This window comes from Festucalex cinctus, chromosome 4 (assembly GCF_051991245.1).
Source record: "Festucalex cinctus isolate MCC-2025b chromosome 4, RoL_Fcin_1.0, whole genome shotgun sequence".
Lineage (NCBI taxonomy): Eukaryota > Metazoa > Chordata > Actinopteri > Syngnathiformes > Syngnathidae > Festucalex > Festucalex cinctus.
The window spans coordinates 12,282,657-12,307,136 of record NC_135414.1 but is presented as its reverse complement, the minus strand read 5'-3'; the positions used below and the strand labels follow the sequence as shown (position 1 = coordinate 12,307,136).

Here is a 24,480-nt window from a genome sequence, read left to right as displayed (position 1 = left end):
AGTAGGGGAGTGGCGGAGTTTTTCTCAACTCAACTGAAGTCATGTCTTCGTTTGTCAACTGTGGTTGTCGCACCATGAACGAGCCTGACAGATGCTGCAGTTACACTTTTGGCCAGAGGTGGCAGTCAGGAGTAAAAAAAAGTGACAAACTGCACAAAGATCCTTTTCTAAATAAATCAAATTTGTCGATTAATCAATTACATAATCGATAGATTAATCGATTCTAAAAATATTCGATAGTGACATCATTAAAATGGATCTGAGGCAACAAATCTCATGCAGCAGGTACTAACTGGCACTGAGAAAATACTGTACATACTGGCACAAGTTCCAAGCGGCAGCAGCAGTTTAGTGTTTGCTATGAAAGATAGTCCTGTTTTCCTAATGGCTGAGCATATTTACTTTGCGCTTGTCAAATACATCTGCAAGCAGGGTCATTCAAACCTCCATCACAATCCAAGCAGAAAGATAAATGAAGAATTCTTCGCTCATATTTTGTAGTTCTTTAACTCGTTTGAAAGTCATTTGATGTGTCGTTAAAAACTATAGTGCAGGCTTTCTCTGACGAATTTGATCCCATTTGCTTTGGTCAGACCTTATTCCTACTTTCAGTAAACTTTTAGGCAACAAGAAGATGGATGCTGGAGGATATGGACCTGCTATGTTACTCTATTACATCATCAGAGGTCTGCAAAACCTCTTAAGCAAAAGATAGTCTTTGCTCAATACAAAGCTATGAATAAAGTTCTGTTTTTGATGTGGTTGTGCACAAATCATACCTTGACACAGACATAAGAGGAGGAAAACATGTCTGCTAATGTAAGTGCAATGTCTTAATTCATGAATTATTAGAAAGAGAAATGTTACAATTTAGGTTTAGTTTATCTAGAAAAGCTCATTAAGTCAACTCAGTTTTATTCATGCAAGCCCCTTGAAGTTGACATAAATTAACTGAACAGTAACCTTGCCTTGGGTTTTACAATTTTGGGTTGTGAAGCAGAATCTGAAGGAACCCATATTGAAGGAGGTGGTAGGTTAAGCAGTTTTACATGTATCATGTTGAAATCAAATTCCTTGGAGATATGTTATGAGTGTCATTGAAGTGGGCGCATTGGCCAGTGTGATATTTGAGTCAACAATCGGCTTTTGTTTCTTTGTGTTGGTGGAGTGACCCATGCTAAGCCAAGTCTGTGGGCTGAGTGGAAGGAATGGCGGCATTTCCTCACTATCAAACAACTACTACTCTCCGACAACTTTTACAACCCGAAACAACTGAATGCCAGACTTTTGGGATCGATACAAGATGACCAGCTGAAGCATCCAGCTGCTTAGGGATCATCATCTTTATTACATTTTAACAAAAGGATCAGCCCCTTCTTGACAAAAGTAGCAACTCGCAACCATTGTTTATTAAATAAAAATCTAGTCCAAACCAAGAGGCATGCAAGGGTGAGTTGCGTTGTTGTGTTCCCATGTAAGACACTACCATTATTTTATCAACGTGACAAGTGGTTACCATCTTTATGTATTCTACATCCCACGTTTCTCTTCTCATGAATAATCTTTAATCAGTCACTGTGCATGTGGTCCGGGGCTGCAGCTGGTTTGCGTCGCGTAATAGTCTTTTCACAGAATAATCCTAAATTCAGAATATACTGATGACATGGAGCGGTGTTTCCAAGCAAAAATACAAGGAAATACAAAAAAACAAACCGTGAATGTGCTGTGACTGGATGGCTATTACCTGCTGGAGTGTGAGATTGATTGTTTGAGCCTACCTCTTCAATGCCTCTTATATCACTAAGGTTGATTCTCAAATTTAAATACCAATACCTTTGGTACTTCACTCATTTGAGGTACTGTATTTGGAGTATCATCTGGTATGTGTATTGCATCAATTAGCAGATGCTTACATATTGAACTTCATTTGTGGTAGCCCAGCGCAGATAAATGTGAAACCTCCTTCTCACAATTTGATAATTGTCATAAATTTTCACAATTCTATATTATTCTTCATTCCAAACACACTGTATGTACTCTACAAATTATTGACCAATGTAAAGTGTTGACAATGGCTTGCTCTCTGATGATGCAATGTTTACAGTTGAACAAGGATTTCGCCCGTTGCCAAATTCAAATAAAAGCATAAAATTCCATATGAAACTTATTGTATGTCTTTGCGATGTGCATATTGCATGGACCAGTATTGCGATATCGATATTTTTTCGATATATTGTGCAGCCCTACAATGTACTGTCTTTAACTGTTTTGATTTTTGTTTTTAATTTTCTCATTTTCCACATCCAAGCAATGTTACTATGACAAATGGAGGACAATTGTCTCTGGGCAAAATGTATTTTCTTGTCCAGCCTAGTTTACCTCATCTCATTACAACGGTAAAACACTGCACCATTGTTTAGCCCCGACTATCCCAGTAAAGTAGATACTGAAACTCGATGCTTCTCTGCTTGATCCCGTCTGATCCCCAGCTCCTGTTTGTTCCACCGTTCTTTGAACTTTTGCAGGTTCAGATAAATTAGCTTTAGCAATCTCAACTTTGCGCTCACCTAGCCGCTCTCTCACTTGAGGAACCAAACATTTTTATGTAAGACAGGGTCAAAAGTTGAGAAGAGTATTTTTCTTTAATATTGTCACATGATTGGGGGAGGCAGGACCAGCTAAAGAACAAAGTAGACAGTGTTTGACGATTCACTGTGTGAATGAGATCATGTTGTATGTACTATTAGGTAGTCAGTGTGCCTACTCACATCATTTAACTGTGGCCAAATATTTCAGTTCGGAATAACATAAGGATGCTTTCTGACTTTTAACCATCATCCAGTTATTGCATCATTTTCAGGTTCAAAATACGTTGGCCCTTTCATGTTCTAAGACACTTCCGGGACTGCAGCTACAAGTGTAGGAGCTGCCTTCTGATTTTTTTTTCTTAGACTTCATTCTTTCTTTTAATGTTTGTTGATTGTTAATTCACAGACCACAGCTAATTACTCACTTTTTTAAAATATACTACTTCATCTCCATCAAGTATCAGTTATCTGTTGATATTTTCGATTCATGTTATACACCACATAAGTCTAACAAAGGAGATGTCTCTCTGGCAAATCACTGTGTCACAGCCTGGTGATGTTGATGGCTATATGACTTATTTCACTGGACCATTACATCTGCTCCCAGCAGTGTGTGGTCATGTGATTCCTAGAAATGATGTAAGACGGTTTTCTATTGTGTTATTGCTGAAAAGCCCGATTGTTTCAGCTCAATAACAACTCTCACCAGATACTAGTTGGTTATAAAAAATATAAGTAACATTACTGGTTGATTTTTTTTTTTTTTTTTTTTTTTTAAACAGCCTTTCAAAACTCGTTCTGAACTCTTTTGGGATTCGGTTTAGCTATTCATATGCTCCTGCATTAGTCAACTACAGCTAAATGAACTAATATTCCTCCCTAGAGTAGATGACACAAAGCCTCAGGTGCAGTATATTTCTCCCCCTTTTAGTACAAAGCTATCTGCACATTCTTAGTTTGCGATGCCATAAACCTGATCCATTGTTGACCATGTGACCATCATGGTGACACTCTAACGCCAGCTCTTGTGATGGATGGGTGAGTGGGCCATCTGACTGTCCAGAGGAGAATCTTTAAGGGCACATTGAGTGGCTGGTGACTCACACCAGGGCCTCTGTCAAGCAAAGAATGGTGAGTCAATCAGAAGAAAGCCCTTCTTCTTTACTGGCTCATCTGACTTAGGTTTATTCGAAATGTAGACAAAGTATCCATCTGTTCCATTTAGTCCCTTGCAGTCAGACACACGACACGTGTTGAAATGAATTTTATCAACTGGGAATCGATTGACTGGGAAGGACGGATAATCCTTCAGTGTGTTAAATCAGGCACTTTATCCACCAACTATCTGTTCATCTAATGTGAACCTCTTGATTCATTTAATACACTGCTGGGTGCTGACTCAGCAGCTTGACCAATGACCAGTAACAGTCTGTTTTCCAGTCTCATCTCTATTCTCTACTGCTCTCTATAAAATGTTTTTGACTTGTACTCAAAATAGCACTAATAAATGGGCTGCATCTTGCCAATCACAGATCAAATCTGGTTTCTCCCCCAAGCTGTGAATGAAGTCATCATGAATGTCAAATGTGTTTCTCCTCCACATTTTATAATTCACATGTAACACAAAACTGGGAAACTGCACTGCCCTACGGAGTATAGAATAGCAAATAACGCATGTTGAAAGCTTCTTTTCGTGTTCATCAACTAGGCAAGCTATTTCTTGTTCATGTTTGTTACAATAATGTTATGGCAATACATAACAAATTTTAGTAGGATGAAAAAATTGTGGAGGAGCCGAATTGCTGATTTTGATCTTGCATTGAAAACGTTTGAGGGACCTTGATTTAGTGCCTATTGGATATAAAAAGTCTTGCCGCTGATGTTGAAGTGATTTTTATTTTTGATCACAAAATTCTGGCATTTGAACAGGGGCGCCGTACAGAATTTTTTACTTCCTATATATTGTAGTTATTCTGGCTAGTGTCCCATTATCAGGAAACACAGCTACAGTATAATTTATGGAATTGTAGATAGAGAGGTCATGTGTGTATTCTGTATACATTCAAGATGTGAGACATTAATGGCAGTGTTAAACATAACCTAAAAAGCTAATCAAATCAAACCTCTCTGTGTGTTGGTTCTTCTCAATGATTGACTGAGCTCGTGAGCTTGCAGGTGGTCTGTCACATTACACCCACAATACTTTGGCTCCATCTCAAGTCTGCCATTGGTCCACCTTTGGCTCACTCTGTGCCCCAAAGCCAGGAAAAATGTTGACCTAAAGTATTGGAGTATATGATGTGGTGCTATTGTGTCTGTGCAAACAGTCTCAGCTTTGGCAGAGGGAAAAGGAAACACGGTCATATACTCTGATATTTTGTTATAAAGTAACATACTTACATTATCCAGCGAATAATGCGCTACATGCAACCAAACACCTTGTTTTTCCACATTACAAAAGCACATGCTGTTTTTGGCGAAATCTAGTCAGAAGAATCCGCATGATGTTGTGTTATTTATAGTGTTGTTCCGATACTGTTTTTTGGCCTCCGATACCGATTCTGATACCCAGCTACCGATACCTAAGGCTTTTTTTTCCTCAACATGAAAAATCTGTCCTACCATTGGTTCAGAGCATTCAAGGGCCAATAGCATATCTTAGATCGGCATGCAGTGAACATGTCAAATATCAGTGAATGTCGTGCACGAGCAAGACACAAGATGCTGTGTCCAAAATCCTATATTAGTGTTGGAATTAATGGTATCGGCATGTTACTTGTGAGTAGTCACCGATACCACTGTTTTAATGCAGTATCGGCGCCTCTGCCGATACCAGTATCGGTATCGGAACAACACTAGTTATTTACCTTGATAATGCAGCATGGCATTAAATACATTAGCATAAACTTCAGGGGAATCTCTCAAGTAAATAGGGCCCATAAAAACTAAGATAACTTTTTGAACATTTTAATTGCTTGTCTACCAATAGTTATGAAATGCCTGCCCACCCAAGTCAATATCAAGTCAATCTTTTAACTGCCGGTGTCTGAAAACAATGAGCTGTTCTGAATTTCCGGCCCACTGTTATGTAGAAGCACCTCAACACGGAGTTTCTCTGCCCATGGGTTGGCAGTTGGGCTGTGAGAAACTCCAGCGCTGCTTCAGAGCAAGAGCCGGATTGCACGATTTGCTCTGTCAATTTTTAGACGCAGTGTAGGTGAGCTGGTATTTGTGTTCGGGGATATCTCTGCTGTGACGTGCACACTAATTGACAAAGCGTCATTTGGCTGCTTGCTCATGAATTGGTGCTGAAAATAGAAGCCTTGTGTGCGCTCACAAGGGCACGAGAGAGGACCTCTACCTCAAAGTGAGATTATTCAGCAAGACAAAAACATAGGTGCTATATACTGTCCACCTAAACTAGGTGTTAAGTGTGCTACTATATGCAGTTCTTGATCCTTGAGGTATTTTGAGGAAAGCATGGCACACATGTTCATGCCACGAATCATCTTTACTGTGATGAACGCATGTACAGGATATTTTTCCTCAGCAGTTAAGCAATCAGAGTTAGTCCAGGGAGTGAGGGTCTGTTGTGGCATCCTGTCAAGCTGATGCTTTTTTTCTGTTTTTGTTTGGGGTTTTTTCTTCCCCACATTGTTCTGTCGGTTGACTTGAACTGGATTCCTCATGGTGGCAGGTGACAATCTTAGCCACGCCTGCCCCAAAATATACAGTAAAAATATACGGTACACTACTTTGTATGCCCCCACCAGAGTTGTTGCGTCTGATGTCTGGAAACATTGTTTATTACACAATGCAGGCACAAGATAAATGCAGCTGTCAGCATAAATAAATTATGCAAGTTACTTCCTACAAGCCCCATCACTGATGTTAAATGCTAAATTGTCCCTCTTTGCTGACGATATGCAGAGTATTGCATCTTTTATTGGCTGGACCTAGCATGAGGACGCCGACTAAAATTGTAGTCTATCCTTGTCTGACCTTGAGTTCCTGAACCAGCCAGAAAGTGAGCTGAATACAAACTATTCTGTCATTAGACCACACATTTAACAGGAAGTGATGAAGTGTGTGTGCAATTACAATTATGATGACAGATTTGTATGCATTTTTTCCACCTTGCCTTCCGATTTCCAGCGATTTTCAGAGAAAGTTCATGAAGGACAAGTCTGGTGGTTATGCTGTGTTTGTGAGCCAGGATGTGAAAGTAGCCGAGAGGCCAATGTCTCCAAATTCTTCTGGTCCCCTTTGAATGGAAAGGTTCAGCTTCCCCGCCAACTTTCAGTTGGCAAGAAATTGTATTAACACACTCAATGCCTGCAAACGTGAAGTCAGACTATTTCAGCTGTTTCTGCACAAATCCCATTATCAAAGGTTGGAACTGACGTAGAATTAGCAATATAATTTTTTGCAACTTTTTCAGCTGCAGTGATATATAGAGCAGCAACTAACAATGCTCTTGCTTTAGTCATTTTTTTTTTCTTACAAAGGCTTGGCGAGCCAATAGCCATACTTGAGTCCATTGATGGGTCAATAGAGAGAGCTGTTATTGTGCAACAATGGAAAGAATAGAAACCATTTTAAAAGTAGACACAGAGACAGGATTGTAAGATGATTGTTTCTGGAAAATGCCAAGACAAAGCTTCACACCATTATTCGCACTCATTGGCAGAATACTGTACACTGGCAAATTATACAGTCCTGCATGAGTATGATGTCACACTATTGTATCAGGTTCAGCTGCTGTAATCATCCATTAATTCCTTGCCTGTTTCTTACTTCAATTAATGGAAATATTGACTGGTGTACTGTATTGTGCGACTACTGCTTTTCACTACTAATATTATTGTTTTGTTATTAACGAGTAAATAGTCCAACACTGATTCTGTCATGCTTTTATTGTGATGACACAAGCTATTATGAATTTTACTTGACTTGTTTCGAGGTTTGCATTGCACTAAATTGGGAAACCAACCAGCCAGGCTAAATATATAATGTAAACACTGTTGTTTTCTAATTCATTCCCAATTAACTGGCAGAGGTTTCGTTTTACATGTGTGGTTGGATTCCGGATGCTTTTTAATGAACTGATAGGAACTTAAAATGCAGTTGTTGTACAAGTAATCTTTGAGTATGTGTGTGTGTGTGTGTGTGTGTGTGTGTGTGTGTAAGACAGCCAGACAGGTGATGGCACTGGTAAAGGTTTTGGTCACAATGGGATGTTTTTCCATTCCGCAGACAGACAAAGAGCAACTCTCAGTGATTCACAGAAGAATTTGTTTACTCGCGGCAAAGCTACAAATAACTGCAGGGTTTATCTAGGGCGAAAAACTACTTCCCCTGCAGGCAGCCATACAACATAAACAGCGGTAAAGGGAAATATTCTCGCATCTTACCACGACATGTTCCACATGGCCACACGGACCCCATTAATCACGTTTTTTTTTTTTCTAACAGTAGTGCAAGGCCAAGCTTACACTGCCAATTTGTTTTTCTCTGATTTAAATAGACCCTAAAACCATGTTATTAATCTGTCTCCGACTGACACTGTTTGAAACTATGAAAGAGGAAAAGCCGGCTCTGCGCCATCCTGACTGACAGCATTTCAACAATGTTGGGCATGAATTCAAAACTCCATGTATGTCTGACCTGCAAATGAGTTCTTTACACATCCATTCTGCTTCAAAAATCACATCTCAAAACAAATCTCCCTTGACCTCTGGCACTAAGGTATCAGGCTGAACAAGGTGTCTCTTTCGCTGTTTGTCTTGTAACTGCCCCTATGTTTGAGCTACTTAGGTTATGTTCTCACCACCACATTTCCCTCTCTTTCCTCTTCAGGCATTTGGCAATGCGAAGACAGCCCACAATAACAACTCAAGCCGTTTTGGCAAATTCATCCAGGTCAACTACCAGGAGAGTGGAACTGTGAGAGGGTAAGGAACTAGAAAAAATGGATTGTGCAGTTTACTGATGATGATGATGATGATGATGATGAAAAAAAATAAATGTTTTTCTTTTTCTTGTTTTCTTTCTTTCTTTCTTTCTTTCTTTCTTTCTTTCTTTCTTGTTTTCTTTCTTGTTTTTCTTTCGTTTTCTTTCTTTCTTTCTTTCTTTCTTTCTTTCTTTCTTTTTCTTTTTTTCTTTCTTTCTTTTTTTAAATATCATTTCAGAGCATATGTGGAGAAGTACCTTTTGGAGAAGTCGAGGCTGGTCTATCAGGAGCACAATGAGCGGTAAGTGCAAATCATACCGAAATGTGTCACAGGAAGTTCCATGGTTCTCATTGTGTAATGTGTGGTGAAATGTGAGGTCACCACAAGAAAACTACAACTTTGTGCTTTTTCAATACTTTACACTTTACAGTTTCTAATGTCAGATACTTTATTGTAAATAGCATTTAGCCTGTCCACCTATGGAAGTACACAGTTGAAATAGCGTGGAATAAGAAAGTTCCTACTTCTAATTTGCCGAAGTGCTAAAAGCTGTTGATAAACTCACAAAAGTTCCTCACGTTTGCTCTTGTGAGCTTTGTGTGTTGTGCACCTCAAAATCCAACGGTGCCATTTTCAGGCACTTTGCACACATTTCATTACCACCCATTATGTCACTGAACCACATTGCCCATAAAATGTCGTCCTGCTTTTCTCTTCTTTAACAAATATAACTTTAAATTTGGCAAAAGGCCTTCATGTAAGTAACACTGTTGTTGTGTGTTAACCAGTGTGATTCATTGAGCAAATTCAGTTCAAAGTAAAGCTTGACACTAATGTGGTGGCCTGCTGACCGGACACTTCAGTGAGGGTTAACCTCACCATGGGGACTCATTGTGGGCCCCACATTAGCCGTTCCTTAATGAGATGGTTTGGTGACTTCAGACCCTATAAAATGTTTGCACTTTTTTCAGGGAAGGACCTTGATTGTGCAGCCTCCGCACACTGTGCATGACCTCTAACCTTTGTGCTGCTCCTAGATGATGTCAGTGTCTCAGTAACTGAAAGAAATATTTTTTATCCCCAGTTTCTGTAACAATTGAATGTTAAAACAGTCATTGGGCAATTGAACATTTTTAAAGTGCTTTATAAATAAAGTTAAGTTGAGTGTGATAAACCATTGACATAAACATTTATGCTACAAGTTGTTAAAATATCAATAATTTTCACCAAATAACTCAAAGAAATGTTTTTTTTTCCCCAGTTTCTCTAACAATTGAATGTTAAAACGGTCATTGGGCAATTGAACATTTTTAAACCATTGACATAAAAATTTACGCTAGAAGTTGTTCATATATCAATAATTTTCACCAAATAAATAATATACTGAATAAATGCCTTAACATTCTCTATAAAGCATCTTTTTTTATTTATTTTTATTTTTATTTTTTTTTTATTATTATTAATTTATCGATTCACATCAGTATTAATGCAAACCATAATAGTAGCAATGTTGATTGGGATTGATTGTAGACTTTTTCACCCATTGTGTTGGCAGTTATGGAAAACCGATGGGCATTTATTCAATATCCATATATTTAATATTCAGCTTAAGGTTCATGTACAGTCTTTGTCTTATGCTAGTAAGACAATGCTGATAATACAGGTACTAAATATGATTGTTAGGTCTGCCGTACACTGTGATGCTTCCGAACCCGACTCAGACCCAAACCGAACATCAAAAAAATGATAGTTGGCCACTCATCCCTGCATCCCTGACTTACAGGAAAGACGTGATAAAGCGGCTAAGATGTATGTAGTGTGGTCTACATTAATAAAGAGAATTTACGCTGACTGAAGCGGGCAGTATGGGCCATTGATTCCGGTCACAGAATCAGGAGACTGGAATATCTTGAAATATGCTTTTAATGGGAGCAGGTGGAGTCACATGTAATTGAGAATGTACAGTATATGTGTTTGTAGTTTCATATACTGTATAAATGTGTATGTATTGTATACAGTTGTGTGTGTGCGTGTGTATGGTTTTGTGTGGTCTAAAACAGAAGAAAACAAATACCTGAATTATTATGAATGGCTATAATTTGGGACATTGCCACATCGTGCAACTGTGATTCAAATTATTAATCACCACAAAAACAGGTTTCTATAAAGTACAAAAAGCTGCTAGTAAATGTTACTTCATTTACATAGCAGCATAGTAGGCCAAGAGTTGCATTAATAATCACAAAAACATTATGAGGTTGACTTGACATCTTTTTCCTAGTGTGCCCTAGTCATTCTTCTTGTATACTGAATTATCTTACTACTAGTGAGTAAATAAATGCCGAAAGCAGCTTTTTATAGGCTTTCACCTTGAGTTGAACTTGATTTTAATCTTGGTGTGGAGAATGTTGACTAATTCCCATCATCCTCTAATCTACATCTGTTGCTAAAGTGTGAGTGGCATGTAATTGTTAACGCGCTGATACTTGTTTGCAAAAACAAAAAGTTCAACAACCAGTTTGATTTTGATCATTTAAATCCAAACCCTATCTTAACTTGTGATCATGTAAATAAGTCTTCTTCTTTTGTTAAACCATCTTTGAAAAAGCATGATGTTTTTTTTCTGTTTTGGTAATTATTAAGCATCTGAAAAGGGAACATAAATATTACCTTGCTGCAGATAGAAATGTCATCTCTGGTTTTTGAGTTGAACAAATACATCAATGAGGTTGCCTCTCTTTTGTCCTTCAGAAACTACCATGTGTTTTACTACCTGCTGGCAGGAGCGAGTGAAGAAGAAAGGACTGCCTTTCACCTCATGAAACCTGAAGAATACCATTACCTCAGTCAGGTAAGACTCACTGTTAACTATCCCAGAAAGTAAAGCGTTTCATCTCAAGTATTGTCCCTGGCTTGGTAGTCTTGGGGGTCTGATGAAGTCTGATGAAGGTTGAGGTTTTGTCGAATTAGATGATAGAAAACTGTAATGATGTCTGGGAGTGGTATGTTTGTGTTTGCACTTTTCTTTCCAGAGATAGTGTAAGTTTGCTTGTTTGTACTGTATGTCTGTTGGTGTTAGTGTCGGTGGAAAATGGGAACAAACACACAAAGGCACGCACACATACACAAAACCATTACTCCACTTGTTCCTCTCAATTCACCTGTTAGATTTTTGCTTGTTATTTTGTGTATTTTCTTGTATGTCATTATTGTGGTTGCAATAATAACATTCTGCAACTTAGATCCATCTTTGACATGCATGCACGCACTCAGACACGCACACAACACACCCTTATGCTTACTTCACCACTGACAAACACATGCCAACATGTGCTTTGGCTCATCAGCAAAACAGGTTTCACTTACTGCGAGCATGAAAGAAAGGCACTATCAAGTCACACTTACGGAATGTGAATCTTGTGTAAAACATGTTATTTAAAACATGTCACCACCTCAGAGCTTTGACAGCCACACCATGACTACCGGCGACTTCCTCCCGTCCTCTGAAATCTTAACGCCTACGCTGAGAGGAGCAGGGAATTCCGTTCATTCCTCCTCACCCCTGAACTGCACGCACAAACACATGTATACATAAATTCTGCCACATTGTTGCACTCGCTTCATAATCTTCTTCTTCTTCTTCATAGTCTTCTTTTGAATGCTGCTTGTTCTCCTTCTGTTTTTTCCATGAAGGCTAAATACAAACTCTTGAACAGATCTCAGATTGACAACCCCCTCATGGCGGCAAAGTGAAGTCAACCTGTTTTCAGACTACATAAACACACGAGGGATTAGCACTCGTTTGTCCACATTCATAACTCTGTTTTCATTGGACCCTGACTTTGTCAGGCTGACAAAATGGCTGTTGTGCTTTTTGCTTCTTATGCATTACTCCTAATTTTAAAGACTGACAAGTGTTGCCTAAGCAAACTATGAGTTGTCTAGTGATTGCTTCCCCATAGTTTTTATTCGCTGAGAATTAAAATCACCATAATTACACAATTGGTCATCATGAGCTTGAAAAACAAGATCTTATTTGGAATTTTATGAATGTAGATTACAAAGCGTAATACAGTACTGCAACTAAAGGAGACTACAGTCAGCTTTTGAGACATGTTAATAAGATGCTGAAAACATGTCCGGCAAACTGAGAGAATACAACAATAGTCTACAGTGTAATTAGTCGCTGACCAATAGCTTCATGTTGCAATGAGAATGAATAGTGAACTGTATTAGTGTCTTACCAAGTTACCTTTTTCAAGTGCCAATTAGTGGTGGATCGAATAATGGATGATCATTTAGAATTTGCGAAATTATTTCTTTATTAATAATGTCTTCAAGCATTTGAGGCTAAGTGGTTGTTACTACTTGGCTGCAACCAGCAGAGGAAAATATTCACAACATTCAAATTAACTTTAATTGCAGTTTGTTTCAAAAAAGGAAAAAAAATTGTCAGTTGGCATTATTAGGGGTGTGAATTGCCTAGTACCTGACGATTCGATTCGTATCACGATTCACAGGTCACGATTCGATTCGATACCGATTAATCCCGATACGAATTTATAAGTCGATTGTTGCGATTTTTTTTCATTCAAATTTAGAAAATACTAATCAGTAAGCTTGTAGAGTGTAAGATTTATATGAAAATGTATTATTTATTTATCTGAAATTTCAGTCTTATAGAGGTTGTAATCTGTTTCATGTTTGAACAGCATTAAAATAAAATATTAAGGCTTAATGTTCCGTTCATATAACATTCTTCCATGCTCAAGGTGTGAATCCTAACCCGAAGTCAGACGTTTTGTTGAATATTTTTCCATTAAAAATGGAAGTTTAAAAATCGATTCACACACACAAAAAAAAAAAAAAAAAAAAAAAAAAAAGGCAATGATGATAAGACGTTGAATCGGTAAGACTACCGAATGAACAATTCTGAGCTCTTAAAAAAATAAAAATAAAAATCGTTTTTTTTTTAATCGATTCGAGAATCGTGCGATGTAGTATCGCGATATATCGCCGAATCGATTTTTTTTTTTACACCCCTAGTTGGCAATCTCTAATGGCATCAGCGGTTAATTTGCAACCGCAATCTCAACTTCATTCTAAGCATTGGGTTCGTGTTTTGATTAAATGAGAGGCTAATTGTGATATAAATGTGTTGTCATTTCAAAGGGAAGTGGTGAAAACCCAGCAAGTTTCAAGCTTTTATTTTCATATCATCCAGGGTTTCCCCCAGAAAACCTGCTTAGCTTGGGGGCCAGGGACGGACTAGGAGCAAAATTCGCTCAGAGGGTTGCAGACGACGAATGTCATTTTTCGTCGTGTTGGTTGGATGGTGGGTGGTTTGCGAACGACATGCACAAAATCATAATCGGCATTCATCGATGGGTGAGGGGAGTTCCCACGCCGATCGACAACATGCGGCGATTTTTAATCAATATATTCATCGCCTCGTTCTTAGCTTGGCGGGGACAAGAACAACCTGACCTACAAAGCACTGGGGGAAATCCTGTCACCTAACCAATTGGAAACGATTAGCTACTTAAACGTATGGAATAAGTCATAAAACTCATAGTGGGCTTTGGAAACAACTGCTGTTGTTTTGTCTCTAAACCCAGTGTTCAATAGCTTTTATTTCATGTCTGTACGTGTATGTCAAAGTCTGTATGTGTATGTGGCGTCCAACCATTTCTCATATTTAACTGCATGTTCATTATTGTTAGTAACCTGTGTGTAGTACGTGTTCAAGTCTATAATGGATTATGTCATGATGGAATGCTGCTGTCTAATTCTAACCTCATGCCCTGTAAACTCTACCTTAACATTTCCAGATGACAAAGAGAACCCACCGACTGCACTGGGACAGTTACTGTGAGAGTGAAGCGGTCAGTATCTGAGTGTCAGTTGTACGCAAACGTGTTATAGAAGCCATAGAAGCCACTGCGCATTGCTTTCCTACTTCATATCACCACCACCCCCTCACCACATACATACACTTTTTTTTGGGGGGGATATTTCCTGGTTTGCTTTGGTTTATGTTGGGTTTTGATCTGTGTTTATTTTCCCTGCTGTTGCCAGTTGGAATGATGTTGGTATGTCTAGTCATATCCTGACCACTGTGGATCCCTTGTCTGCAATTCTTTTTTTGGACTTTGGACAATGTCATGTTTTCGCATGTTGGTAGTAAATTCTTCCACACTCCAAAAATAAGGTCCTCACTAAGTTGCATAAATACGTTGAACTTGACCTGCACAAACGTATTTGTTTGGTGCAACGTCCAGGACCGGTGTGCAATGGTACCAATGGTAGATTTCAAATCCAAAACACAACCAACAAGTTTTCCACATTGAAGTAATTCCCTTGGAGTCTGAAGACACAAGTTGTAACTACCTTTAAAGTGTCCTTGGGTGTCTTGAAATTCATTGTTGTTATTATTATTATTATTATTATTACCACTTTGGGAGACAGGAAGGTAATTACACCGAGCCACGTTGAGTGAATAGAGGGAGGTTGCTCCTGCTCGTCCAAAATAGGAAAGTTTTAAAATGTCATTTCCTTATGTAGAAACAAAGTTACTCTCAATTCTCGTCATTAGTAGGTAAACCCTATTTGCACACTCATTTGCTATCACAACATTTTTAATTCATTATGATGTAAATTTCTCCAGGGACTGGAAACAATCTTCGAGATATTGTTTCCTTTAACATGGTAGAAAAAGTTAGTTTCTGCAGTTTTGTTGCCATCCCAAGATGTGAATCTCCACGAGCACAACTTTAAAAGGCTGTATTGACTTTAGATGTGAATCTCCATTTCGACCATAACTTTAAGAAGGTGCTGTATTGACTTTAGATCTCATCCAAATATGGTATTCTAATTTATTGCGTATCGAAAAGTAGCGTAACACACCCTTATGTTTGTGTAAGGTGTTCACTTCACCAGAGAGCAGGTGAACTATGGAATGTTTACAAGTGGGGATGAGTTATTTGTCTAAACACACACCTCACTGGATCTGATTGAAAAATCACAGCTGCTAGTCCCAAGAATGGATAACGTCAGCACTTGGTTGTTAAAACACTCTTTTCTCTTTTCTTAAGTTAAATTATTTCCTGACAAAACTTTAGCCACATTTGTACACTATCTCACGAATGTGTGATTTTAGTGTGTTAGAAAAAAGAAAGGACGTTAAAATTGGAATGTTGCACATCATGAAACTAATGGCTGCAATTTGGATGGTCTGGGTTTGAATCTTTACCTCTGCCTTCTTTGTGGAGTTTACATGTTTTCTCCAACTACTCCGGCTTCCTCCCACATTCCAAAAGCATACAGTATATGTTAAGCTTAATAGGTCGCTTGCACATGTCGTCACTTCCGCCTCGGATTTCTCGTAGTCGCCATGCTGGGTGGCCTCCATTTACGTAGCGATTCGGTCTAACACGTATCTATCACGTTTGTTTTCTGCGTTTAAAATGGTACATTGTTGCTGCATCGTTGGCTGTTCGAACAAAGCCAAGGGGGAAAATGGTCGGTCTTTTTTCCGAATTCCGAAAATAATTAGGAACCAGGGCCTGGAGACAGAGGAGTGCGGACTCCGGAGGGAAGTCGTTACTTTGGGCTCGTGTGTGCAGCCATCACTTTGTGAGCGGTAAGCTTGTTTACCTTTATTTAATGCATGAGGATTGAGGATTAATAACGTTTCGACCGCCCATATATGGGCAAGTTGCTTATGTTTTGGATTCATGAGCAAGCAAGTTCGGTAGTACAAGCTGGCTAGCGGACGTTAGCCGAAAGCTAACATCGAACATTTTCACCCAAGTAGTGCCAGTGCAAAGTGTTTACTGCTGAAATTGGATTGATTAGTCTTGGGCTTTTAATGCCGATAACATGTTTTTGGGTGGCAAAATGTAAACTTGGAAAAAAAAGAGACAGAAGGGGCTGATGCAAGAAAACAGACCCCCGGGGGTGATGCAAGAAAACAGACCCCCGGTAGCCTACACATCATGCTAAAGAACTTATTCACGGCCACCCTACTGCGGTAAAATAACCAGTCTTTCCATATTTTATTTGTTTATATATTTGTTTATTTTAACAGGTCGCCCTGCGCCCGTTTTTCTGTCCAATCATCCCGACTGGGCTCCAACATTAAAGTTGGGTCCCAAGTTACAACATCTCCCAAGTTACAACATCTATGTCTCAGCCCAGTCGGTGCCAAGATATGAACGTGCACAGGAGAGACAAGCAAAGAAAAGACGACTCGAAGTGGCAGAGATTGTTGCAGTTATGCAGCCAGATGGCTCCAGTAACCTGTACCCTCAAGTACTGCTGACATCATTGACTCTGGTATGCCACTCAGAATTCATTACATGATATATTGTATGCATGAGTGAATGTATGTGTTTGTTTGTGTGTGTACACGCACCTTATATTTTAGAGACATTTGGAAGTGTTTATAGAAATAAGTATTTGCCTGTAGCAATGTTCATACATTAAAAAATGCAACAAAATGTGTACATTTCTTTTACACTGACAAAAAAACTATACTACTTTACTATATTAAACCTATTACTGGTACCGTATTTTTTTGTGATTTTTTTCTTTATTTTTTTCTTTAGGGATCTCATGCCACACCGACTTGATTGCCAATGACATGATGGAAACGAAGGCGAGCATCAAAGCATTGGAGGAGGACAACATGCGACTGTTTGTTTGGCGCTAATAAAGGCAGCGTTTATACAAATTCTATTGTTGGGTTTGTTTACAAAGCTATACATAAGACAAATGACAGGATTTGACTCAATGTGCAATATGGTCCCTCTTAAAGTAATGGCATAAATCTCTATTATTTCTAAAAGCACAAAAAATGAAGTGAATAATGATTAGATGTAGTTCTAAGAGGAAAATACCCCTAGAGCCTGCGAGAGCAGGGGCGGAAGAAGGCTCATCGGCGGACCACACGGTAAACGACCATGGAATGGAACAGACCACGAGAATGATGATTAGCATACCTGAGACTAAAACGGCCATAGCAGGAAAAGCGCTACATCGCTGCATCTGTGGCTGGGAAAAGCTCACTACCACCGCAGGCCTGCATATACACCAGGGTTTGAAGAGGTGTCTGAAAGCAAGGCGACAGGGAGCACGCATCGATAGCTACTTCTTAAGAAGTAGATCGAGTCAGTCGACTGAAGTTCAGCAGCAGGACAAGATCCACAGTCTGCAGAACATCTATATCCCTGCCTTGGAAGAGGAAGAACCCGGCACAGTTAATCCCAGAACAGTAAGATCAGCAGTAGAAAGGAAGATCGTAGGGCGCAGGCCACTGATAAGATGGCCAAAATCCTGCCAAAAGGCAATGTGGAATGAGATCAACACTGACCTTTACAGTATGCTGGAGAAGCTCAGAGGCTCCAATAAGAAAAAGCTGGAGAAGATAGGGGAACTAATCTACACCTATGGAGCAGAGCGATTTGGAACAGGGGATAAGAAGCGAGCCATACAAATACCAACACCTAAGTCACGGAGACAGAGTGAGATCGATCGGTTGGTTAGAGAAAGAAGGCTGCTAAAAAAGCAATGGAGGAAGGCCACAGAGGAGGAAAGGGAGGGTATCGACCTACTGCAGGAAGAAATTAGAATTAGGCTCACGGCATTGAGGAGAGCTGAGAGTCTGCTAAAGAGGCGCAGGAAGAAGGAGCAAACAAGAACTCGCTTCTACCATCATCCCTTCAAATTTGTGAAGAGTCTCTTCGCTAAGGAGAAAAGTGGTCAGCTCTCAATGTCAAAGTCAGACCTAGAACAATATCTAAAAAAGGCTTGTACAGATCACCGGCCTTATGAAGAGGTTACCCTTCCGTCTGACATGCCACCAATTGACCCACCAGAACATCAGTTGGACACCAGCCCACTGAAATGGAGCGAAGTTAAGGAAATCGTGCGACGAGCCAGGGCCGGTTCAGCTCCAGGTCCAAACGGAGTACCATACAGACTCTACAAGAATGCACCTGATGTCCTTCGCTTCCTCTGGAGGCTCATGAGGGTGGCATGGCAAAAGAAAGAGATTCCAACGGCTTGGCAGAGAGCTGGAGGTATACTCATTCCCAAAGAAAAGGACTCCTCTGTGATAGGCCAATTTCGTCAGATTAGCCTCCTAAATATCGAGGGGAAGATCTTCTTCAGGGCGGTTGCTCAGAGGTTGGCCGAGTACCTGCGAACAAACCAGCTGATTGATACATCCATACAGAAAGCAGGCATCTCGGGCTCTTCCGGTTGTTTGGAACATGCCACTACCATCTGGCACCAAATCAAAGTTGCCAAGGAGGAAGGGTCCAGTCTTCACGTAGTGTTCCTGGACTTGGCCAATGCATTTGGTTCTGTCCCTCACAGCCTCCTTTGGACTGCTTTCGATTACTTTAAAGTTCCAGCATCCCTCTCCGACCTTATCAGGGCCTATTTCAACAACATGCAGATATGCATCACAACAGCAGAGTATTCCACAGCATGGCAACATCTGGAGGTAGGAATCATGGCTGGCTGCACCATCTCCCCATTAGCCTTCACGATGGCGATGGAAGTGATCATTCGAGCATCTCGATGGGTGGTTGGAGGGCAGTCCTTACGACCTGGCCTTAGGTTGCCACCTATAAGAGCCTATATGGATGACCTCACAATCCTCACCACAACCAAGGCCTGCACTGTACGACTCCTGAGCAAGCTCCAACATAACATCGAGCATGCTCACATGAAAATCAAGCCAAGTAAATCCAGAAGCATCTCAATTGTCAAGGGGAAGCTGTCACACCAACGCTTCCAGATTGGTGATGAGGATATTCCAACTGTTTCTGAGAAGCCTGTGAAGAGCTTAGGACGGTGGTATGACGCTTCCCTGAAGGACACTGAGCAAATAGATCAGCTTAAGAAGGATGTCGTCAGTGGCCTGGAGATCATTGACAAAACTGCACTCCCTGGGAAGTTGAAGCTTTGGTGTCTGCAGTTTGGACTTCTACCACGGCTCATTTGGCCTCTGACCCTCTACGAAATCCCCATCTCAAAGGTGGAGAAACTGGAGAGATACTTTAGTTCATACGCCAGGAAGTGGCTTGGGCTTCCCAGATGCCTCAGCAGTATAGGGCTCTATGGAAGAGGAGTCTTGGAACTGCCCTTGTCCAGTTTGGTGGAGGAATACAAGTGTGCCAAGGTGAGACTAGAGATGACGCTGCTGGATTCAACTGACACTCTCGTGGCCCAGGCTGCCCCTCATTTGGCGACTGGGAGAAAGTGGACACCAGCAGAGGCAACTCAACAGGCCAAAGCAGCTCTCAAGCATAGGGACATTGTGGGACGAGTGCAGCAGGGGAGGAGTGGTCTTGGCGCAGGAGTCGTCATGCCATTGTGGAGCAAGGCCACCGCACCCGAGAGACGAGCGCTGGTAGTTCAAGAGGTGCGCCAGCAAGAGGAGGTGGTAAGGTGTGCAAAAGCGGTGGCACAAGCAAGACAAGGCCAATGGACGACCTGGGAGGGAGTGGAGAAGAGGAAGATCTCCTGGCAGGAGCTGTGGGAGACAGAGGCATTTAGGATAAGCTTTACTATCAAAGCTGTCTACGATGTCTTGCCAACTCCCAAAAACCTCAACCAGTGGTATGGTGAAGTCCCTAATTGCTCCCTCTGCTCAACTCCTGCTACACTGAAGCACATCCTGGTTGGCTGCACGACCAGTCTCACTCAAGGTCGGTACACCTGGCGGCACAACCAGGTGTTGCGGTGTCTTGCAGAAGTGTTGGAGCATCAGCGAACAATTACCAACAAGCTCCCTCCCCCTACAGCTTGTGGGCTAGCAATACCATTCATCAGAGAAGGGGAGGGTAAAGCTACCCTCAGGCCCTTAAGACCAGAAGTGGGGCAGCTCAGCAGGGCACGTGATTGGAAATTGTTGGCAGACCTGAACCAAAAGCTCTGCTTCCCACCAGAAATTGCGCTGACCAATTTGAGACCAGACCTCGTGCTGTGGTCAACCTCACTTAAGCACGTGTATATCATCGAGCTGACGGTGCCGTGGGAAAGTTCAGTTGAGGAGGCCTACGAGCGCAAGAAGCTGAGATACACAGAGCTGGCAGCCGAAGCTGAGCAACGTGGCTGGGTAGTAAAGATCCGCCCCGTCGAAGTAGGATGCAGAGGTTTTGTAGCAACTTCAACAACAAGGCTACTCCGAGAGGTGGGAGTACGAGGGAAGGCCCATCGGCAGGCCATCAAGGACCTCTCCAAAGCAGCAGAAAGAGGGAGTCAGTGGGTCTGGCTAAGGAGGAAGGATACAAGCTGGGCCATCAGGTGAGAGTCGGCATCCGGGGGGTGATCCTGGGACGCTGGGAATCACTGCTGAACCCTCTGGAGATGTCGTGGGCCTATCAGCGAAACATTGAGGAAGGAGGGTGCCCACTTGACAACCCATAGGGTGCCGTCACTCACATGATTATCCCACAGAGTCTTAGGTATGCGATAGAGGGATATTATCATCTAGTCCTACACTATAATCTAGTCATTTCAGGGTTAAAAATTGAACTGTTAATTAATGTAGTTTATTTTAGCACAGGTGCCTACCATCCTGATGACGGTATGATGTAATGTTGATGGGGTACGCAATGACTTTCATTATGCTATGTACAGAGGAAAAAGTTGCTCTCTTTTAAATTTGTTTAATGTAAGACAAGTACCAGTACTGTGTTACAGTTTTCCCAATAATCCTTGTTTCACACTTGTCACAAAACCACTGTCCTTTTGGCAGTCTAGATTGGCACACTTCAAGTGATATCATTTGATTTTACAATCTGCTGCAGCACAAAAAACTACTTTATTCCGCATCTTTGAAGTACATGAGCAAGTGGTAGGTGACAGCGGCTGAGCAGGAACACTGGAAGTCCACTGCTGATCTAGTAAATGCTCTCCCGAGCAGTTCAGGTAAGGAGGGGATTTTGGGAAAAAAAACCTCTGGCTTTTCCAACTGGCCAAAACGAGCGATCTGGGTGGACTCGCTCAATCACACTTTGTCCACACCACAAAGTCGCAGAAGTCCGTCCAGTTAAACTCATCTGTGCCTGAATCTGAAAATATTACAAACATTGTAATGAAAATATGAAACATAGAATTAAATAAGAAACTACAAAAAGTAAAGCCATACATACCTGGTAATACTATTGGTGTTGTCGTGACAAGTGATGGGAATTGTTGCCATCGGGCACCAGACAGAAATTGGGTGTTGTGACAGCCTCCTTAACCGTGAGATCATAAGAAAAGCTGTCAGTATGCTCAGTAGTTACCATGAACACGTTTTATTGTACTGGAAACTGAAACTAAAAATACGTCCTCTGAGAGTGGTTAACCTTAACCATTTAGAATAAGTTGATTAAGTAACATGTAACTAGTGAAAGGGTAGCATTAAATTTAATTAAGCCACGGGGAGGCTGTGCAGTTACTTTTTATTCTTATACGCTCTGCCATATTTGCCTGTTATAAAATTATTAGAAAAACCACATCAGGTAAAGCCAGCTGTGCATGTAAACACAATGATAACAGGAAGCCTGAGAACAAATCAACATTTTTGTGTGCAGAATTACCAACACCATGTGGTTTACTTACGTGCAACAGCAACAGTTTCTTCTGATGCGATGTTAAAGTTTACACTCTGTATCCACCCGCTTACAAAATAATTGTAAGCCTCCAGGGATTTGTTGGCGTGTTATGGAGCATGTTGTCAACCCGAGGTAGTGAAAAATGTCCAGAGATGTCACATTTGGCCAGCAAGCTTTCTCCGTCAAAAAAAAAATCACCCTTGGTCAGGACGTAATTAGGATCAATCCCGCCACACAGAGACACCTTCTGCCTGTATCGTTGTTTTTGATCTTCCGGTAAATCGTGAAAATACTGCGAAAATTACATCAGGTTGATAAGCTCTACCGTGTAACTCGCGAGTGTACCTTGTGAACCGGCGGACACCCAATATGGCGCCCGAAGGAAAAACTCCCATGATGCATTACGATGTGCAAGCGACCTATTGTCCAGGTGTGAATGTGAATGTGTATGTGCCCTTTGTTTGGCTGACCACCAATCTAGGGTGGACCCTGCCTCGAGCGCTTCGTCAGCAGGGGCAGGCCACAGCTCACCCACGATTCTAATAAGAATAAACCATATTGAATATTATGTTTGTCTTTACTGGATGTCACAAGTCATTATCAGTGACTATCCTGGTCAGACTTTGTTGTTGTCAGCATAGTGATGAAGGAAGGAGGCGTAATAACTTATGGTGAGTCTCAAGTTCAGAGTGTTTGCGATTCCTACGCCTTGGAATGTGATATATATATCAGCCATAGTGGAATGAACCATGAAGCAAAGAGGGGTTTGGAGTGGGAGTCAATGTATAAATTGTGTATACTCACAGGCCACAATGTTAAACTACAGTCAAACAGCTGCATTGCAGTTCAGTCTTCAGTCACAAATAAATTGTCAGAGGAATTTAATTGTATTTGCATTGTACAACCCTTAGCATAAAGTATGGAATCACCAGTCTTGGACGAGCACTCACTCAGACGTTTTATTCTGGAGATCAAACTCAGATAAAAAGCATGAAACAGTCGTAAGGTCATTCCAAAGTGCAGCATCTTGGCTTTCAGAAACACTAAAAGAAATGAAGACAAAACATTGTGCTGGTCAGTAAATGTTACTTTTATCGAGAAAGTGCAGGGAAATAAATATGGAATCACTCCATTCTGAGGATAAAATATGGAATCATGAAAAACAGACAAAGAAAAAGCAATAGTTTAGTTGTTTGTCTTGACGCTTAGATGTCTTCCTTGGTCTACCGGTACGCTTGACTTTAACAACCTTCCCATGCTGTTTGTACTTGGTCCAGATCTTCGATACAGCTGACTGTGAACAGCCCACATCTTTGGCAACCATACGTGTAGTTACCTTCTTCAAGAAGTTTGATAATCCCATCTTTGGTCTCAAGAGACATCTCTCTTGTTGGAGCCATGATTCTTGCCAAACCACTTAGTCCAGCAGCCCTCCAAGGTGTTATAACTGCGCTGTTTTTAACTGCCCGACTAACAAGCAGGTGTAATTTGAGGCAGGTGCCCAATTAAGGAAAGGAAATTGACTGAGTTTGTCCTTATTTTCTGCTCAAAATGGAGTGATTCCACATTTATTTCCCTGCACTTGCTCTATAAATGTAACATTTACTCACCAGCACAATGTCTTTTCTTCATTTCTTTTAGTGTTTCTGAAAGCCAAGATGTTGCACTTTGGAATGACCTTACGACTGTTTCATGCTTTTTATCTGAGTTTGATCTACAGAATAAAACATCTGAGTGAGTGCTCGTCCAAGACTGCTGATTCCATACTTTTTGCTAGGGGTTGTACAATGCTAGGGTGTGCAATTAATCGAAATACAATTACAATTTCAATTATTACACGCCACAATTACAAAATCTGCATAATAAAAGATTACTACAAACTTTTGAGTTATTTAAATTTATACATTTGTACCTTTTTTTTTAAATTTTAAAATAACTAATTTAATAAATTTTGTTTCATCCAAAGGAAACTTGCATAATTAGTGTTTCAAAGAATTTTATTTTATTTTTTTAAACGTTTAAACATTTTCTTGTTTTGTATAAAAACACGTCCTACTGTACAGTGTTCATGCTGCACTCCAACTTCAAATTTTAAATTAAATTCTGTTTGGTCCAAAAGGAACTTACATAATTATAGTTTTTCAAATTTTTTTTAATTGGTCTTAATATTTTTAAATGCTTAAACATTTATTGTTTTGAACCAAAAAATACTATAATTGTGATTACTAATACTAATTGTGATTTCAAGTATTGCCAAAATAATTATTACGGTATCATTTTTTCTATAATCGAGCAGCCCTAGTACATGCAGTTTGCGGTGTT

General features: G+C 40.5%; 1 protein-coding gene and 2 long non-coding RNA genes across 9 annotated transcripts in view; 2 read left to right on the top strand and 1 right to left on the bottom strand.

Annotated features, from left to right (window-relative positions):
• The window catches only part of myo9aa (myosin IXAa), a 93,075-nt gene that overhangs the window by 27,728 nt on the left and 40,867 nt on the right, over window positions 1-24,480 (top strand). For 5 of the 6 annotated variants that reach the window (XM_077518944.1, XM_077518946.1, XM_077518942.1 and 2 more), the window contains exons 3-6: window positions 8,448-8,542; window positions 8,780-8,842; window positions 11,294-11,393; window positions 14,374-14,427. In XM_077518944.1, coding sequence (XP_077375070.1) covers window positions 8,448-8,542; window positions 8,780-8,842; window positions 11,294-11,393; window positions 14,374-14,427 — 312 coding nt within the window. The remainder of the gene's footprint in view (window positions 1-8,447; window positions 8,543-8,779; window positions 8,843-11,293; window positions 11,394-14,373; window positions 14,428-24,480) is intronic. The other variant, XM_077518943.1, reaches the window with a different exon arrangement.
• LOC144017409 (uncharacterized) lies at window positions 14,464-17,799 on the top strand. The gene is made up of 3 exons (XR_013283181.1): window positions 14,464-16,184; window positions 16,632-16,879; window positions 17,152-17,799. It is a non-coding gene; the product is annotated as an uncharacterized LOC144017409 (long non-coding RNA).
• On the bottom strand, window positions 21,210-22,577 carry LOC144017410 (uncharacterized). Of its 2 annotated transcripts, XR_013283183.1 has the most exons (3): window positions 22,166-22,577; window positions 21,712-21,798; window positions 21,210-21,630 (listed from the first exon to the last, which is right to left on the bottom strand). It is a non-coding gene; the product is annotated as an uncharacterized LOC144017410 (long non-coding RNA). The 2 variants fall into 2 exon arrangements; XR_013283182.1 differs by having other exon boundaries at window positions 21,712-22,577.